At 45.6% G+C, this 19,578-nt stretch overlaps 1 protein-coding gene across 2 annotated transcripts in view; it reads left to right on the plus strand.

The window, feature by feature from the left end:
• Positions 1 to 10,846: 10,846 nt before the first annotated feature.
• LOC121545400 (fibulin-2-like) overlaps positions 10,847 to 19,578 on the plus strand; it is a 52,249-nt gene continuing 43,517 nt past the window's right edge. For both annotated transcript variants that reach the window (XM_041855898.2, XM_041855899.2), the window contains exons 1-2: positions 10,847 to 10,926; positions 14,063 to 15,576. In XM_041855898.2, the coding sequence (XP_041711832.1) occupies positions 14,193 to 15,576 (1,384 nt within the window). In that variant the 5' untranslated portion in view covers positions 10,847 to 10,926; positions 14,063 to 14,192. The remainder of the gene's footprint in view (positions 10,927 to 14,062; positions 15,577 to 19,578) is intronic.

A 19,578-nucleotide genomic window follows, 5' to 3' on the forward strand; every position in this document is an offset into this window, starting at 1 on the left:
AGCCAATAAAAGATGATTGCACATCCATCAAAATGCTGATTGTGGCAACAAAGAGTTTACATCTTGATTGTCACATATACGTTCAAACCAAATACTGCAAGGCTCAAAACCGTGCACATGCTGTTGTAATGTGAAGCTGGATTCTCTGGGACAGAAAGGTGGATTTAGAGAGATGCATTCAAGGTGTTAAATAGATTTAGAGAGCTGCATTCAAGGTGTTAAAACCCTTTACATGTACTTAGTTTCATGCTTTGAATTCCCTCACTATTTCCATGGTGCAGGCATTAAGTGGAAATAGCTGAAAAGCGTTTGTATTTTGCAGCTCCATGCACTCGTAATCATGGACAATAGCGGATAATCTCACTAAAACTGTTCCCAGTGTGATATATTCTGACTTTTGTTTATTTAACATATTTAAAAACCCAGGAGATGTATTTCTTCATCTGTCAAAATGCTGACGTGTATGCAGCGGTGAAGTCAGGCGCAGGACACAGAAGATCAGTAACGACTGCTTTACTTTCCAAAAATACGCACAAAACAAAAGCCTCCAAAACACAAGAGGAGGATAATACGCGGAGTGCGTAATAAACAGGATGATCAATGCCAACCATACATACAGGAAACGCGGACAATAACACACAAAGGCAAACATAAAACAAGGGAACTTATATGTAACATAATCAATACAGAATACGAAACAGGTGTACCAACTAGACATTACAAAACAAACATCGAAAACATCGAGCGGTAGTAGCTAGTACTCCGGGGACGACGAACGCCGAAGCCTGCCCGAGCAAGGAGGAGGAGCAGCCTCGGCGGCATCCGCGACAGTACCCCCTTGATGCGCGGCTCCAGCCGCAGCGCCGACCCCGGCCTCGGGGACGGCCAGGAGGACGCGTGGAGCAGGGGCGTGGGATGACCCGGTGGAACTCCGTCAGAGGGAGGGATCTAAAATGTCCCTCCTAGGCACCCAGCACCGTTCCTCCGGACCGCACCCCTCCCACTCCACGAGATACTGCAGACCCCCATCCAACGCCTCGAATCCACGATGGACCGGACTGAGTACGCCGGAGCCCCCTCGATGTCCAGTGGGGGCGGAGGAGTCTCCCGTATCTCATTGTCCTGGAGTGGACCAGCTACCACCGGCCTAAGGAGAGACACATGGAACGAGGGGTTAATGTGATAATCATTAGGCAGTTGTAACCTGTAACATACCCTCGTTCAATCTCCTCAGGACTTTAAATGGCCCCACAAACCGCCGACCCAGCTTCCGGCAGGGCAGGCGAAGGGGCAGGTTTCGAGTCGAGAGCCAGACTCGATCTCCAGGTGCGTACACTGGACCCTCACTGCCGTGGAGATCGGCGCTCGCCTTCTGCCTACGGATAGCCCGCTGCAGATGTACATGCGCAGCGTTCCATGTCTCCTCCGAGCGCCGAAACCACTCATCCACCGCAGGAGCCTCGATCTGGCTCTGATGCCATGGTGCCAGAACCGGCTGATACCCCAACACACACTGGAAAGGGGTCAGATTCGTAGAGGAATGGCGAAGGGAGTTCTGGGCAATCTCTGCCCAGGGGATATACCCGACCACTCCTCCTGCCGGTCCTGGCAATAAGATCTCAGAAACCTACCCACATCCTGGTTCACTCTCTCCACCTGCCCATTACTCTCAGGGTGGAAACCCGAGGTAAGGCTAACCGAGACCCCCCAAGCTGCTCCATGAACGCCCTCCAGACTCTAGAGGTGAATTGAGGACCCCGATCAGACACTATATTCTCGGGTACCCAGAGTGCCGGAAGACGTGGTAAACAAAGCCTCAGCAGTCTGTGAGGGCAGTAGGGAGACCCGGCATTGGGATGAGACGACAGGCCTTAGAGAACCGATCCACAACGACCAGAATAGTGGTATTCCCCTGGGAGGGGGGAAGGTCCGTGACAAAGTCTACCGATAGGTGAGACCACGGCCGTTGTGGAACGGGTAGGGGTTGTAATCTCCCCTGGGCAGGTGTCTAGGCGCCTTACACTGAGCGCACACCGAGCAGGAGGAGACATAAACCCTCACGTCCTTAGCCAATGTTGGCCACCAGTACTTTTCACTAAGGCAGTGCACTGTCCGGCCAATACCAGGATGTCCAGAGGAGGGTGACGTATGAGCCCAATAAATGAGACGATCACGAATCTCGAGCGGAACGTATGTCCGCCCCATTGGACACTCTGGAGTAGTAGGGTCGGTACGTAACGCCCGCTCGATTTCCGCATCGACCTCCCACACCACCGGTGCCACCAGACAAGACTCTGGCAGTATGGGAGTGGGCTCAATGGACCTCTCCTCTGTGTCATATCGCCGGGACAGGGCGTCTGCCTTAACGTTCTGGGACCCTGGGATGTAAGTGAGCTTAAAAACAAACCTAGCCTGACGAGGGTTCAGTCTCCTAGCTGCCCGGATGTACTCCAGGTTACGATGGTCAGTCAGAATGAGAAAAGGGTGTTGAGCCCCCTCAAGCCAATAGCGCAGGGCCGGAGTTTAGGAGGCGTGCCTGAGCGTTGAGACAGTACAGCCCCAATACCGGCCTCTGACGCGTCCACCTCCACCTGGAACGCTAAAGCGGGGTCCGGATGCGCCAGCACCGGAGACGAGGTGAACAGGTCCTTCAGTTGTCCAAACGCCCTGTCCGCCTCAGCCGACCACTGTAAACGCACCGGGCCCCCCTTCAGCAGGGAGGTGATGGGAGCTGCTACCTGTCCAAAACCCCGGATAAACCTCCGGTAGTAATTGGCAAAACCCAAAAACCGCTGCACCTCCTTAACCGTGGTTGGAGTCTGCCAATTACGCACGGCTGAAACGCGGTCAATCTCCATCTCCACCCCTGACGCGGACAACCGATGGCCCAGGAAGGAGATGGACTCTGGAAAAACAGACATTTCTCTGCCTTGACATACAAGTCATGCTCCAACAGCCTACCCAACACTTGACGCACCAGGGCTACATGCTCGGCTCTGTAGAGAAGAGTACACTAGAATGTCGTCAATATACACCACTACACCCTGCCCATGCAAATCCCGGAAGATCTCGTCCACAAAGGATTGGAAGACTGAAGGAGCATTCATTAACCCGTATGGCATGACGAGATACTCATAGTGACCCGAGGTGGTACTAAATGCTGTCTTCCATTCATCTCCCTCCCTAATGCGCACCAAGTTGTAGGCGCTCCTGAGATCCAGTTTTGTGAAGAAACGCGCTCCGTGTAATGACTCCGTCATACTCGCAATCAGAGGGAGAGGATAACTGTATTTAACAGTGATCTGAATGGGACTACGGTAATCAATACACGGGCGCAACCCTCCATCCTTCTTCTTCACAAAAAAGAAACTCGAGGACGCAGGAGAAGTGGAGGGCCGTATGTATCCCTGTCTCAGAGACTCGGCTATGTGTGTCTCCATAGCCGCCGTCTCCTCTTGAGACAGAGGATACACATGACTACGCGGAAGTGCAGCACCTGCCTGGAGGTTCTATCGCACAATCCCCCTGTCTATGAGGTGGCAATCGCGTCGCCTCGTCTTGCTGAACACGAGTGCAAATCATCATACTCAGGAGGAATGTGCAGTGCGGGCACTTGGTTCGGACTTTCCACCGTGGTCGCCCTACGGAAACATCTAGACACCGCCCGACACACTGGTCAGACCACTCCTTGAGAGCCCTCTGTTGCCACGAAATGGTGGGGGTCATGGGAGATTAACCAAGGAAGTCCCAGCACCACGGGATACTCAGGAGAGTCGATCAGATACAACTGAATGATCTCCTCATGACCCCCTGCGTCTTCATCTTTAGTGGCGCTGTGACCTCCCTAATCAACCCAGATCCCAACGGACGGCTATCTAGGGCATGAATAGGAAAGGGCACATCTACTGGTAGGAGGGGAATCCCTAACTTAACACAAAAATTACGATCAATAAAATTCCCAGCTGCGCCTGAATCGACTAGCGCCTTATGCTGGGAATGAGATGCAACCTGGGGAAATACTACTGGTATACACAGGTGAACAACAGAGAGCTCTGGGTGAGTTGGGCGCCTACTCACCTGGAATGACTCCCCAGTGCGTGACCTGTTGCCTCGATCCCCCTGGAGGCCCTCCCAGCACCGAACCGCAGTGTGTCCTCTACGGCCACAGTTGGTGCAGAGGACGGCCTCCTCCGGATCTCTCTCCTCCTCTCTCTAGCGCCAGCACCCCCGAGCTCCATAGGGCTCGGCTCAGAGGTGCTGGGGGATGGAATGGACGGCCCCAACTCCGGACGTCCGCGGGTAGCCAGCAGGGTATCCAGACGGATTGACATGTCCACCAACTGATCGAAGTTTAGATTGGTGTCCCTGCAGGCCAACTCTCGTCGAACGTCCTCTCATTCCACCCCGCATCCGCTGCTAGAGTCCGGAAGTCCAGGGCGAACTCTTGTGCGCTCCTCTTCCCCTGTCGGAGGTGGAACAGACGCTCCCCTGCCGCTTTACCCTCTGGGGGATGATCGAAAACAGCCCTGAAGCGGCGGGAGAACTCCGCGTAGCTGATGGTGGCGGCGTCTATTCCCCTCCATTCGGCATTGGCCCACTCCAACGCCTTGCCGGATAGACAGGACATGAGGGCGGAAACGCTCTCGTATCCCGAGGGCGCCGGGTGTATGGTTGCCAGGTAGAGTTCCACTTGAAGTAGGAACCCCTGACACCCGGCTGCGGTGCCATCATATGCCCTCGGGAGCGAGAGCCGAATCCCACTGGACTCCGGAGATGGTACGATGGGGCTGGCCGATGGTGGTGGTAATGTAGGAGGAGGTGTGGGCAAGCCTCTCTTTCCCATCGGCGCAGGGTGTCCATCACGTCTTGCATGGCGGAGCCGAGTCTATGGATCATGGCGTCCTGGCTGCTGACCCGATCCTCCAGTGACTCGGTCACCGCCGCTGCTCTGCTGACTCCATGGGTGGTGTGTTATTCTGTCAAAATGCTGAAGTGTATGCAGCGGTGAAGTCAGGCGCAGGACACAGAAGATCAGTAACGACTGCTTTACTTTCCAAAAATACGCACAAAACAAAAGCCTCCAAAACACAAGAGGAGGATAATACGCGGAGTGCGTAATAAACAGGATGATCAATGCCAACCATACATACAGGACACGCGGACAATAACACACAAAGGCAAACATAAAACAAGGGAACTTATATGTAACATAATCAATACAGAATACGAAACAGGTGTACCAACTAGACATTACAAAACAAACATCGAAAACATCGAGCGGTAGTAGCTAGTACTCCGGGGACGACGAACGCCGAAGCCTGCCCGAGCAAGGAGGAGCAGCCTCGGCGGCATCCGTGACATCATCTGCGTTGATATAGTAGTTCACATAGAGGTATCAGAGGTAAACACTGAAAAAATACTGGGGAAATATTGTGGTTTGTATTAGATGCGGTGTAGAATACAGGCCTATGTCTCTATCTTGCCCTCTATCTGTTTTCATTCTGTTCAGCCCATTCAGTCAAATATATTCATTGTTACTATTAAGACTGGATGAAATATCACACTTTATATTTCTGTCACTTTTGACAGAAATAAACAGACTAATATGGGCTAAGTTAAAAGATTAAACCTTTTGTAAAACTGTAACATCCTGTAAATTATAGTCACTCTTAATTTCCCCTTGTGTAGCCCCCTGCAGTGCCACAATACTCTGTCTTTGCTGGGCTGCATTAAATACTTCCTCCCCTCACTTCATCATTGACCTACAGACCTGCTCTCTCTCTGATAGGCAGGAGGGCTGGCTGTTAGAACAGATCGAGGGACTCTAACATTTTTATTGACCAATAGCCTACAGCTGTGTGTGGCAATGTGGCTGCCTAAATTGCCCACTAGTATTAGGATTTTGATGTACCTATCTCATTTACTTATGTTAATATTCATGATTTGTACTGTTTCATGGGTGTTTTTCAAAAATAGTACAGTGTAAACACTGTGTATGCATGAGTCAGATTCTGCACACTCAATAGGGCCTAGTGGCATTAGCTATACAGTCAGGTGATAATAGACAACACTAAAAGGATGAGGCAATAGACATCTTACAACCGGACAGTATATGTGACTATTGTGGACTTGCAGCTGGGGATCCCCTCTCCACCTGTTCAAACAGAGATGGGAGGTCAGCACATTGTGTCTCGCAATGGGCAGATAACATTAGCACCTGCTGCACTCAGGGGGCCCCTAGCAGACAATGATGTCACAGTCAATGATGTCTACTTCAATTAAAATAATGTAAATATACAGATACTACACAACCCAGCCCAGCTCTGCCCTGTACATGGTGAGAATGACCTAACTCTGGTCAGAAGAAAGTTGTTATAAACAGGTGATAAACCCCTCCCAAAGTTCTTTGAGAAATGTGTAATGGTGGAAAGCGCTGGAGAGTTTCCGGAGGGATCCCTGAGTAAACTGGCCCAATTAGGTGGATTATTAAGAGGCAGGGACTGAAGGCGGTAGGGTGGGTGAATTAGTATTGGCAGAAGTCACCATTCAGACATGCATGACTGGGTAATAACAACAGAGCGGGGTGCAATTACCTTTCCCGAATCAGCCTTGTGTCAGATCAGGTTACCCTGCGCTGAGAGACTTTACGGCAGCCAGGTCGCCCACTGGGAGCCTCAGACGAGCACTCAATGGTCAACTACAGTGGAGCAGCCTGCCTCTCTTGCCACAACCTGTTAAATTATGACGTCTTTCACAAGTAACATGTGTCAAAGGTCGCAAACTTGCTTAGATAAATCTGAAGGATGTCAAGGTTATTTTGAGGATTTGGTTAAATGTCCGGAATCTTCAGTCATTTTGGTAATTAACAGGTAATCAATCTATGGTAACTTTAGTTATTTATACTCATATAACGTTTAAAAAATGTTTTCATATATAATATACATTTTGTATATCTGTGTCCATTTTGTCCATTAGTTTCTACTGGATAGACCATATGGTTCAAGAGAAAATAGCTTAATTAATTTAAAAAGCATCTAATTAACAATGGCATTATTTTCAATTAACTCTGCAACTCTTTCAACTAGTGACTTTTTTCACAACTGCCACCAGTTTGGCACCAAAACATTTACAACAAAGACATTTGTTTGGAGAAAAGTCCATCCTCTGTCCGCTCTCCTCCGTCCTCGGCGTCGAGGAGTGTGTCAATTCGTTAGTAGGCAAATGGAAGACGGTCCTCCCCTTCTCAATAGCCTCCATTTAGCGAGAAAGCACAAGTGTATCCTACCTCGGGAGAGTTTTGATATCTGCCACACCCCTTTGAATCAACTGTTGTATTGTCGGAGGAGAAAAGCATGCACACATTTAAAAACGATGTGCTTCTTATCCTTTTATCTATAAAATGTATTGCACAACTAACTTAATTAGTTTTTATCACTTGACACATTTATTTTGGGATCCACCCCGGTAAAGGTAATTTGCCTGATGAAGTATGGAGAAGGAGCATGAAGTCTTTAGGGGGTTGGGCTACATATTGCTTTAAGTCTGTTCGCAATACAAAAGTCCAGTTAGACTTCATTACACAAATAGTAGGTGGTCTTGTGTTATATAATCTGTATTGAATGTACCACGACTCCAGAGCAAAAGCAGACTTAAAACTTCATTTCCTCCCCTGGTGTGCCTTTTCATTTGTGTCATTATGAGGCTAAACAGTTCCTACTTCTCAAATCCCTCCCTTTGTGTCTCAAGTCACAACGGACTCTATTCTCCATATAGTAGTGCACTGCTATTGACCATAGCCACATTTAGGGCCCTGGTCAAAAGTAGTACACTATTTGGGGAATAGCAGGGTATTTGAGAGGCATTTGGTGTTGGTTTTAATTGCGGCCAGGGTCTGGAGCAAGGAGCAGAGTGACACCATGCAGGCTCCCCCCGGCATTAGTGAGCTCCACAGCCAGTTAGCTCATGGGCTCAGGTCATTAAAACACCAGAGACGGCCTGGCTGCCAGGCACAGCCCAGGCTGAGATCACAGTCCAGCTCTGAGCTCTGGACCAGAAGAAAATCACTGTGTTTGTTCCCTGGGCGGTCACGACAATGGTATGTAGTCAGTCACAATACAAGTGGACACAATGTGGGTGGATGGACTTGACCTGCACTGGACAACATCAATGGATGCTGGCAAGATAGACTATGGGGCAAATGTTTTACCCAGTTACAGGATAGCACCGATCCCATGGAGGTTAAACCAGTGAAGCCTGAGTTAGGTGATTTCTGAAAATGAAAAAGCTTGCCATCTTCATTGTGTCTCTATACAAGGGCAAACTGCTGAGATTTTCTGTACTATACTAGTACTATCACTATACTATATTTGTGGCAGGTAGCCTAGCGGTTAGAGCGTTGGGACAGTAACCGAAAGGTTGCTTGTTTTAATCACCAAGCCGGCAAGGTGGAACAAGGCAGTTAACCCCCCCAACAACTGTGCCGATAACGTCGATTAAGGCAGCACCTCTCTGATTCAGAGGGGTTGGGTTAAATGAAGAAGACACATTTCAGAGGTGCAACTGACTAGGTACACCCTTTCCCTTTCTCTACTACATCAGATCAATAGTCCAGAGGAAGACATGTGATCTCCATATTGTTCTCCCTTTACAACAATGTGCACCCAAAAACAAACGCTGGGACCATTGACTCATCCATGTCATTAATTTGTTGTGGGGGTGTCCCTAAAACAAAGCCACCAATGGCACCATAAATCCCCTTGTGTTTGTCTGATCAATCCATCCATTCACTGAGGGGACTTTTGTCTCTAGGATCATTCTCACTGATGGCCCCCATGACCCCTAAATAAGATAAAACAGATTGGCTCGAGGCACGTGTGTGTGTCAGACAGTGATGGAGTTGGTGGTTGCTGACCTCTACTTGAGGGTTATTTCAGAGGTTAGTCCACATCACAGGAGCATCTTCTCTGCTGCAACCTAGACTCAGGGGTAGACGTAACATAGTAAAAGTAAATCCGGGACACTCCAATCAGTATGATATGTTTTCAATTCAAATTCGAATTTGTTTAGACTAACGTTAGCTAGGTGGCCAGGTGGCTAATTCTAATGTTAGCTAGGTGGCTAATGTTAGCTAGGCTAGGGGTTAAGGTTAGGGGTTAAGGTTAGGGGTTAGGTTAGAAGTTAGGTTAAAGGGTTAAGGTTAGGGTTAGGGTTAGGAGAAGGGTTAGGTAACATGCTAAGTAGTTGCAGAGTAGCTAAAAAGTAGAAAGTAGTTGCAAAGTTGCTAAATAGCTAAAATGCTAAAGTTGTCCATGATGATATTTGAACGCACAACCTTTGGGCTGCTAGACGTTCGCGTTATACACCTACCCATCCAACCCGACCAACCACCCTACTTTAGTTTTTGCCTTAAAGGGAAACTTCTGGATTTTGGCAATGAAGCCTTTTATATACTTCCCTAGAGTGAGATGAATTCATGAATACCATTTTTATATCTCTGCATCAAGTATGAAGGAAGTTAGAGGTAGTGTTAGCGAGCTAATGCTAACTAGCATTAGCGCAATGACTGGAAGTATATGGTATCTCCTAGCATGCAGCAATTACGCTAACACTAGTTAGCAACTTCCTTCAAACTGCACACAGATACATAAAAAGGATATCCACAAGTTCATCTCACACTGGGGAAGTAGATAAAGGTTTTTTTTGCCAAAATATTGAAGTATCCCTTTAAGTAACCTTCTGTCTTATATGTAACCATACCAAGCCTAACATATATACTATTTTGAGTATCCCGGATTTATGTTTACTATTAGGTCATAATCTCTTGCACATCTAGCATTCCAGTGTTAATACTATTGTAATTATTCTGCACTATAGCCTATTTACTGCCTTACCTCCATAACTTGCTACATTTGCACACACTGTATATATATTTTCTGTTGTATTTCTGACTTTATGTTTTTTTACCCCATATGTAACTCTGTGTTGTTGTTTTTTTTATTTTTTATTTTTTTATTTTTTTTGTTATTGCACTACTATGCTTTATCTTGGCCAGGTCGCAGTTGTAAATGAGAACCTGTTCTCAACTGGCTTACCTGGTTAAATAAAGGTGAAATAAAAAAATAAAAAGGTCTAGTCTATGAGACCAGGCTGTCCTCTCAGGGAGACAAAGATTGGGAAAAATCTAATCAACGCTTCAGTCACGTGTATGTCTTTTAGCTGGAGAGCAGCTAACCCACTCCATTGAATTACAGTACCTGATTGTCTTTAAACAGTTACTCACAGATGTAGGCTATCTTCATCCCTGGGCCTAAAACATGAAACGCCGCATGGATCATGTGATATTTTCTTATTGAGTGAGAAGATTTGCAGGAGAGTTTGAATATTGTGTGTGACTTGTAGCCTTTTTAGCCTATCCTTTATCCTTTTCAAGGTAATCAAATGGGCATAATATGGGCATGATAGTTGTTCTGGAGCTGCACAATCTACTTTTGGGTGATTCAGCTGGAATTACAATAGCTACACAAAAATGTCTCAATAATTACAATATAAATTGCGCTAGGGAAAATGACTTCATTCGTCAGTAAACACAAGTGCAATGGCTAATATTGGAATGTGACAGCAACCAGCCTATTTCAGTAAAGTAAAAGACCAACGAGATGCACAGAGTAGGGGATTGGAATTCGTTCAAACGTGAATCAGTAGCGTAATGAAATAGAGGCGCGAAATTATTCCAGACCTCTAATTTGCCAAAGTATTAGGAGGGCAAAGAAAGTTTTTGTTCCGCCCTCTCCTCTCTCTCTTCGCAGAGAGCGCGTGCACATCCCCCTTTTCTTTAGAACGCGCTCAACTAACTTTGGGGACAACCACTGGCCAGCAGATAATACAGGATAGTCTATCCGTCGCACACTGACAGAACTGAGACGCAAGGTAAATGTAAACTTTTCAATCACTGCCTTTGTACACTTCTCTGTGAAAATGTGTTTATGTGCTAACCTTATATAAGAGACTGCTTGAGATTCTTTCCATGATGTAAAACATGTAAAACGTATGGTGTTTTCCCCCATTTCTACCCATCAGTTGTGTGTATGGCTTGGCATGACAGCATGTCACTAACTTAAAAAGCTTTGTCAGGCTATATTTTTGTTCCATTCTCCAAATAAGATGTCAGCTTTTTAATAATCTATACAATTACGCCTATTTCACACTTATTTGTTAAAACACAGAGAAAATGTGTTTAAATCATGTTTCCAATATCAAATTATGGAGTATTCTCTTCAATTAGCCCTGAAGTCTAATGCTTATATCAATTTGTATGTAATGACAAAGTGTAATGACAACAGTAATATTTGTTAAAAGTGATTTGGCTCTATGTGAGTTTGTGCACCTTATCACCCCTCAGGCTACTGACTTAATCACATTCAAGACATTCTAATGCAAAGTCTACCAGATAGCCTACAAGATAACTTCAGTCTATCTTTAAATCTTTACAACAGTCAGAACATACAGTATTTCAAAACCCTAAGACTCTAACCCCAAACAGTACTGTTGAGAACACTTCCTGATGTTCATTATCATGTTAAATGTTTTCTGTGTCCTGGCAAGAGCTGTGGTTGACAAAGGTGGAGAGTGGGATGAGCAAGCCAAGCCCACAACCGTTGTTTGGGAAGCTTTGGACATTGTGTTAACGGATAGAAAAACAAACAATGTACTTTGTTTCATTGAAACAATTGAGTATTATCTAGGTAAGCATTCACTTTAGCTTCTTATCACAGATTCTGATAGTGGTTGTGAGTGACACATATTTATGCAATCAGTTTTATTTTCCCAGTCAGACTTTCTATTTCTTTTTTGAATCTCACTCTCAGATGTGGCAGACATAGGAACAATCATGCCAGTTGTCTTCACATGCCATGTGCTGAATTCAACATCATTAAAACACCAAACCAGTGGGGCACATGCCAGTCAAGACTGTGAGACCTGAAATGATTCCTTACCCGCTGCACACAAAGCCATCATTGATTGGCTAAGTGGTGCATTAGTCTGTGCTGCAGTCCTTCTCATTCTGTGGTCTGGTATGATGAAGAGAGAGACGTAGCCCCAGATGTGAGAGAGGTTGCCAGAACCAACGTTTTACTTCCCTATTGGATGTCTGATGTCTCTCAAAAGCTTTGAATTTGAAAAAACGTTGAATTTGGAAGGGGAGATTGTAATATTTCATTTTGAAAACCTCTGCACTTGGCTGTGACTGCTATAACCTGTTAACTGTGTGCTTGGTTGAGTTTGACACTGAGGGGTTGTGTTAGTGTATGATGATAGAATCCTCACTGAAGGGAAGCCAGTGCATGGTCCCCTATATAATCAGCATTTAAGGAGGAATTTGCACCTAGATAATGGATGCCTCAACACAGAGCAGCACATTTTGGTATACTTACAGTCCATAACACTATATAGGTTGATAAACTCAACATTCTTATTAAAATATATTTAAACATAGTCATGGAATCAGCACATAATATGGCAGGGGCATAGTATTTTAGAATATGTTGATATAGAAAACAGAGGGACTGTGTGCGGTTATGAGTTGCTGCTGAGAGTTTAAAGACGTGTCAGTGCAGGTTTCTCCATACAACCAATGTACACATGAGCGTGGAGGGTGTCTATTGAGGAAAATATACCATGTCAACACGGCGTGACTTTTGCCTTCCCAAACTGCTCCACCATATGTTGGAATCTATGCACCAGCAAGCTGTTTCTTAGTACTAAGGGGGCGTTATGTGTGTGTCTTTTGAGTCTAACTAACACTGTTAATATTCCTCAACTGAGTGTTAAGCTCAGCGTTAAAGATGAGTAAAATGTTAGGAGTAGATAGAATATTGATTTTTATACACAGAATGTTTCACTTGCAACAGGAAAGTATTTTGGAAAATAACTCGTAGAATCATAAAACAGATTTCTTTGCTTGAAATGTCGCAGTGTCTCTTAGAACTGGACCAAGCACACGAGCAGTGGAGGAAAACAGGAAACACCTAGTTTTCAATAATATGTTCTCTGATTTGAAGTCACATCACACACAAGTATAGAATTGTCTGAATAACCAGTCTGAATATGGATCACCGCAAAGATTGTTCAGTACAATAGTGTAAGATATTCATCTTATCAAGAACTTGCACACTTCCCACATTTTGAAATTGCTGATTTGGAAGAGATCGGGCACTATCAACCACATTACAAGCCTACTACTGTATTGTGTAAGAGGATTAACTTAGCTCTCTGTTATCTTTATTATTGTATCTGTTGAAGTTGTTCATGCTCTGTCAGGTGCAGTAGGTGGAGTACTTTCATCTGTTAGTGTTCCTAACAAACGCAGAGTCGACTTGTTACTGTACCTCAACAATACCCTCTTTATCTTAAAGAAACTTCACTTTATAAAGCTTTTTACAAGGCAATATTAAATTAAGTTGATATCGTTGCTGATAAACAATCTTCTGCTCCAAGCACTCTGTCAACTGTTTATGTGTGGGCCTCCAATTGTATTGTATTGTTTTGGAAGGAAGGTTTTGTTATTTCAGCCTTGCTTTTCTAACTGTGGACAGTTTGTCTAGGGTTGTCCATATTTCCCCCTATCCCTATCCGGCGTTACCTGTAGCCAAATTTCCATGCCAATGTAATGTAAACCACAGCATGCATCCACAGCTGTGCTGTGGCCCTAGAGAGTAGGCATGGAAAAACATACATTAGCTCAATGGTCAATTTTAGTCTAGGCATAATGACAGTAATGTTAGCTAGTTTAAACAGACTAGTGGGACCCAGTTCAAATAAAATTAAATAAAAGTTAATTTGTCACGTACACAGGTTACAGCAGCTGTAAACAGTGCAGCAAAATGCTTACCTGCAGCTCCCTCAACAAAGCAGTTCAAATATCAATACCAATAATAATCAAAAGTCAATCAAAAACAACAAGTAAGTAGAAGAAACAGACAACTTGGTGATGACCTTGTGGTTCTGTCACTACAATAACATAACATAACAGAAATGTCATGTTATGTCTCTTTCATTCTCACAGGTTAAAGGAGGCCATTTGAAATCGGACCTTCAACATCATTCTCACTCTTGTTCGACTGCAGAGGACTGTGGACAATAGTTATCAACAAATTCAATTTTCAACATTTGTTCTTGGGGGACTTTTATGCAAAATGAACCAAAAGAAACTGATGCTGTTTCAATGTGTGATCCTGTTGTGCCTGGGCCCCTGTCTAAGCCAAAGGGACTGTACAAGCGTGGATTGTCCAGTGTTGGACAACTGCATTGAGGAGGTTTTGGAGAAAGGAGCTTGCTGTGCCACCTGTGTTAAAATAGGATGCTTATGTGAAGGTTACCAGTACTATGACTGCATCCATGCAGGCTTCCAGAATGGTAAAGTTCCAGAGGGAGAATCTTACTTTGTGGATTTCGGAAGCACAGAATGTTCTTGTCTACAGGGAGGCGGGAGGATCGGCTGCCATTTCATCCCGTGTCCCGAGATCCCTCCCAACTGCATTGCTGTCGCGGAACCCGCGGATGGGTGTCCACAGTGTGAGCGCATTGGCTGTGTCCATGGCAATCAGAAATATGAGGCAGGTCACTCCTTCCAGATGGACCCTTGTCAGGTGTGTCACTGTCCTAACGATGGCGGGAGCCTGATGTGTTCTCCTATCCCTGACTGTGACTCTCGTAACGTTAAGAAGCCCATGATAGCAACGACCACACAGAACAACAACCCTCCGAGAGACCTCAGCAAACTGCATGATAACAAACAGACAAGCCCACTAGACCCATTTGCCCCTGCTAACATCCTACCTCTTTACAAAGAGGAGCCATCCGTCCTGGATGAAGATGAGGATTATGACTACACACTGCCTGACCCCACATCTACTACTCCACAAGACCTGGTCAAGCGAACAGAATCTACCACGGTGTCACCATCCTATGCTGAGACAAGCTCTTCTCCTTATGAGATCTTTAATGACCTGAGGCAGGAGCTGAGAGAGAGACTAGGAACATACGATCAGGAGCGAACAGAGGAGGCGGCCATTACTGAGGATCCACATCACATAGATCAGACCACCTTAAGGGCCCAGGAGGAGTCAACAATATCAACAACTAAACAGGAAGTGACCTCAGAGAGTCAAAGGCGTCAACAGGAAGTTGTTGACCGGGACAGCAGGCGTCACAGAGACAGTGACAGAGTGATGAAGAGTGACAGTTCGGAGGACGTCACTCCAACTGTCCATAGTGACAAGGGAGTGAGATACACTGGCCTCCACGAAAAAAGAGACAGCCACAGCAGTCACCACCATGATGGCAGTCCTTCATCCCAAAGTCATGGGAGGCACCTTGAGGAGCCCCTTGAGGAGCAGCGTGAGGAGCCAAGAACGCCCCAGAGGAAACCTGACCAGGAGTCTTCGTTCTCCGCAGAGAAGATCAGTCCGACCAGCAGAGCTCCTGTCACGAGGGAGGAGGGAGACCAGCTGGCCAGGAGACAGCCCCACACCCTCTTCAACTACCAGGGCCCAAACGAACAGCCTGGAAACATTGAGGGTAAGTCAACAGCACTAATATGGCCACTGTCGTTTTGGTGTAGTTGATAGTGAACTGCTCTACCAGTCCACAGTCTAAAACAATAGGGTCTGCTGATATCTTTCTATTCATTTTCTATCATTTCTTTATTTAACGTGAGTAAATCCCATACAATGCCCTTTGAGACCTAGTGAAAGGCACTATACATGACAGCAGTTCTTGTATATGCAATTAGTTAATTCATTAAAAGATAGGAACCACATTCATCCAATTAAATGGTTTAAGAACCTCAGATGATTTACTGTCCTTTTTCACTTGTTCGATGTAGGAATTCTTTATTCAATCTATAGTAGCTGCTACAGTAGCTGGCACTGGTCCAGGAAAAACTAGGGTTCATGGAAAGCATATGGTCCCTAGACAGTGAGCCTTCAACTTTCCTACTCACAACAGAGGTTGGAGATTACTATGCTTGTCTTTTTAAAATATATTTCTTTACTAATTTTAGTTAGGCATTTTATCAAATGGGAAATTCCTTAGGATAAACTCTCAATTAAGGACTACAATGGAGTCATTTGGAGAATTCAAGGAATGTTTCCATGTTTTCTTTCATTCAAATCCGAAGTGACAGATAGATACAGTATTGTGGCATTTCCGTAATCTTCCTTGTGGCATCTACATCAGTGTCTTCCCTCCTTCAACGAGCCTCCTGAACACTGCTTACGGACCATCATCAGTAGGCTCTCAGTGGTAGCAGCCCTCCCCAGGGCATACACACTGTACTGCAGCAGCTTCTGAGATGGGCAGCAGATGATGAATACATTAGCTAAATGTCTGGAGGATGGGTTAAGAGGTTACAGAGTTCATAGAGAATACCTATCTCTGCTTTCAGCTTGAGGTCGTCTGTGACACATTCATAGGTAGTAGCTGTGATTGTGGATGACCTCTAAATGGCCGCTGTTTGGGGCCTCCAATATGCTGGATAATCTTGAATCATGAAATCTAGGTTTCACCCTGGGAGAAAAACCCCTCAATCAGATCATGAGATTCCTATAGGGTTCATGGGTTTACCTTTCATAATGTCTACAGTAATACAGTGATTTGAACTTAATAACCTCCTTGTGATTTCATCACCACCACAGTACAGCTACTGAATTACAGTACGAACTAGGTCAGAGCTATGGGAATTCAGACTCTTGTACTATACTGTAAGTAGGTATCGTGTAACAAACAGTCATCTGTGGATTTTCCCAGCCTCTGCAAGCCATGCTGCTTTACTACACTATCACTGTTTAGACCTGTTGGGATTTTTCTCTGCTTTCAGCAGAGGAATGTATAGTATGTATTAGCTGTATGAGGTGTTTCTTTGGGAGTTAGCACGAGAGATACCTGTCACATGCATTCCATGCAGAGAGGGTAGATTTTACAGGTCACGGATCAAGTCTGGACTCACGAGAGCGAAGAAAGAAATATGTCAGTTCTTGCCTTCCTCAGTGGCGTTGGTGTTTACAATTCACACAATTTGTTTACAAAGGCAAGGTCTGGTCAACTTCTCCAGTATGCCTTATGTGCCTGCCTGTGAGTAAATATCCCCCGGCCTGCCTTGGCTGCAGTGCAACACATAGATTTGTCTTGACAGATGCCCTCAACTGTTTTTCACGCTGCATATCAGAATATTAGGATATCATCCAATAATTAAATGGTAGATTACTGTTGCTTCACGGTAGGTTGACTGAGAGAGTCTGAGTTAATTCACATCCATGCTTGTCCAACACACCCTGAGTATCTCTGCCCCGTTTGGAGCAGCGACATAGAGATGACTGGTCTGGCTACTGTCTAGCCCCTGGGTCAAACTGACATTGTTAAGCAGGGCCTGACTACCGCATTTGGGGCCCCCCAACCCAATTCTTTTGTTGCAGTTTTAAAGCTAATTTCCTGCAATTCTACACATTTTGCCATGGGGCCGAGAGAAAAATGTGCTGTTTTATAGCTCATCACATGATATTCTTCACATTTTGCAATGAAGATGAGAGAAAATTGTGCAGTTTTAAAGCTAATTTCCTGTCATTCTATACATTTTGCCATTTCTTATGACGTGTTCATATCCTCGACCACCAGGGTGCCAAACCCCCCCCCCCACAGAAAAAGGCTTCGGGAACCCTGGAGGTCGGGGCCCCGGGGCACGTGCCCTGCTTGCCCCTTCAGTAATCTGGCCCTGTTGTTAAGGGTCAGAGGTCATGGTCACTGGGTGAAGGGAAAGAGGTTCCAGCATGGTGACATCCTTAAGGACAGGAAGAGACTCAGTTGACAAGGTCCCTGAATAATGCCTGTTATCAACCCCCTTCAGGGCAGCATGCCAGAGTCTTCAGGGCAGCATGCCAGAGTCTTCAGGGCAGCATGCCAGAGTCTTCAGGGCAGCATGACAGAGTCATTGCCAGAAGAAAGGAGAAAGCATGAACTACACATAAACTGGAATAGTTTCTACTGGAACTCAGACCAAGTTAAAATGTTATTTTTATTTTAGAGTCGATAACTACCCTGCTCCGTCTAGAGTCTGGGCTACTCCCCTCCCTCTACCAGTTACAAGTTGTGAGGGTTTCTAGGCACTCCGAGGCTGTCATGGCCGTGTTGGTGTAGGATTTATCAGGGGGTTGTACCTGAAAAGGGCATAATACACATGTGATGAATGAGACCTCTGTTGTGGCCTGATTGCCAGGCGCTACTCGCTGGTCCCTCGTGAGCCGCTGTGATTACGCTTCTCCCACGAGGCACTGGGCCTCCCAATCCAACCATTAATCACTGGAGCTCCGCTAGACTTTCACACTCTTCTCCTGCTCATCAAGAAACCTACTTACCCTACTCAACCAAGCTGAAGCCATTTTGGGATCGATTTGTTAAACAGGCATATGAAAATGTAAGGCGTGTACAAAAAGTTCAAGTCATTTTGGACTTAAAACTCTATAATTTTCAGTGGCCACTATGCTGTAATTTTTGCCCTCATTATTTGTGTCAGGGATAGAGCAAGGAGGACATTTGTATCACTGCCACTCACAACACCTACTGTTGCATCCAGGGCCGGATTAAGAAATCATAGGCCCCAGGGCTTTGTTTTTATTTATAGGCCCTACCCACCCCCACTTCCCGGCACACCATGATTTTCTGTAGACAAATCCGTGCACCAAGATGCAATTCGATGCGTGGTAAATTTACTGTTGAAGAAAAAGCCCCTTTATAATAAAGCCATAATAACATTTGCAATGTGGCAGAGGCTACAGTTGAGCAGAGGTGTTTTTAGGATTTCCACACATGGGGAACAATTGTTAGCAGGGTCCAGAAAAAATTGGCCTTTTAAAAATGCATTTCATGCAATTCTACTTCAAGACATTAGCTGAATCTTTTTTAATACCACACAAATGACCTAAATGAGTGGCTAGTCTGACAAACTGAGATCAATCTGGTCTTGAATTCAAAAAAACAATAGACAAGGCCAATGAAGCGTCACACAGATTGTACAATATTAAGAGGCAATATATATAAGTGCTGTTATTGTGAAGTGGAAGCGTCTAGGAGCAACGACGGCTCAGCCGAGAAGTGGTAGGCCACACAAGCTCACAGAACGGGACCACCGAGTGCTGAAGCGCGTAGCGTGTAAAAATAGTCTGTCCTCGGTTGCAACACTCACTACCGAGTTCTAAACTGCCTCTGGAAGCAACGTCAGCACAATAACTGTTGGTCGTGAGCTTCATGAAATGGGTTTCCATGGCTGAGCAGCCGCACACAAGCCTAAGATCACCATGCGCAATGCCAAGCATCGGCTGGAGGGGTGTAAAGCTCGCCGCCATTGGACTCTGGAGCAGTGGAATCGCGTTCTCTGGAGTGATGAATCACGATTCACCATCTGGCAGACCGACGAATGAATCTGGGTTTGGCGGATGCCAGGAGAACGCTACCTGCCCGAATACTTAGTGCCAACTGTAAAGTTTGGTGGAGGAGGAATAATGGTCTGGGGCTGTTTTTCATGGTTCA

Source organism: Coregonus clupeaformis, chromosome 30, assembly GCF_020615455.1.
Source record: "Coregonus clupeaformis isolate EN_2021a chromosome 30, ASM2061545v1, whole genome shotgun sequence".
Taxonomy (NCBI): Eukaryota; Metazoa; Chordata; class Actinopteri; order Salmoniformes; family Salmonidae; genus Coregonus; species Coregonus clupeaformis.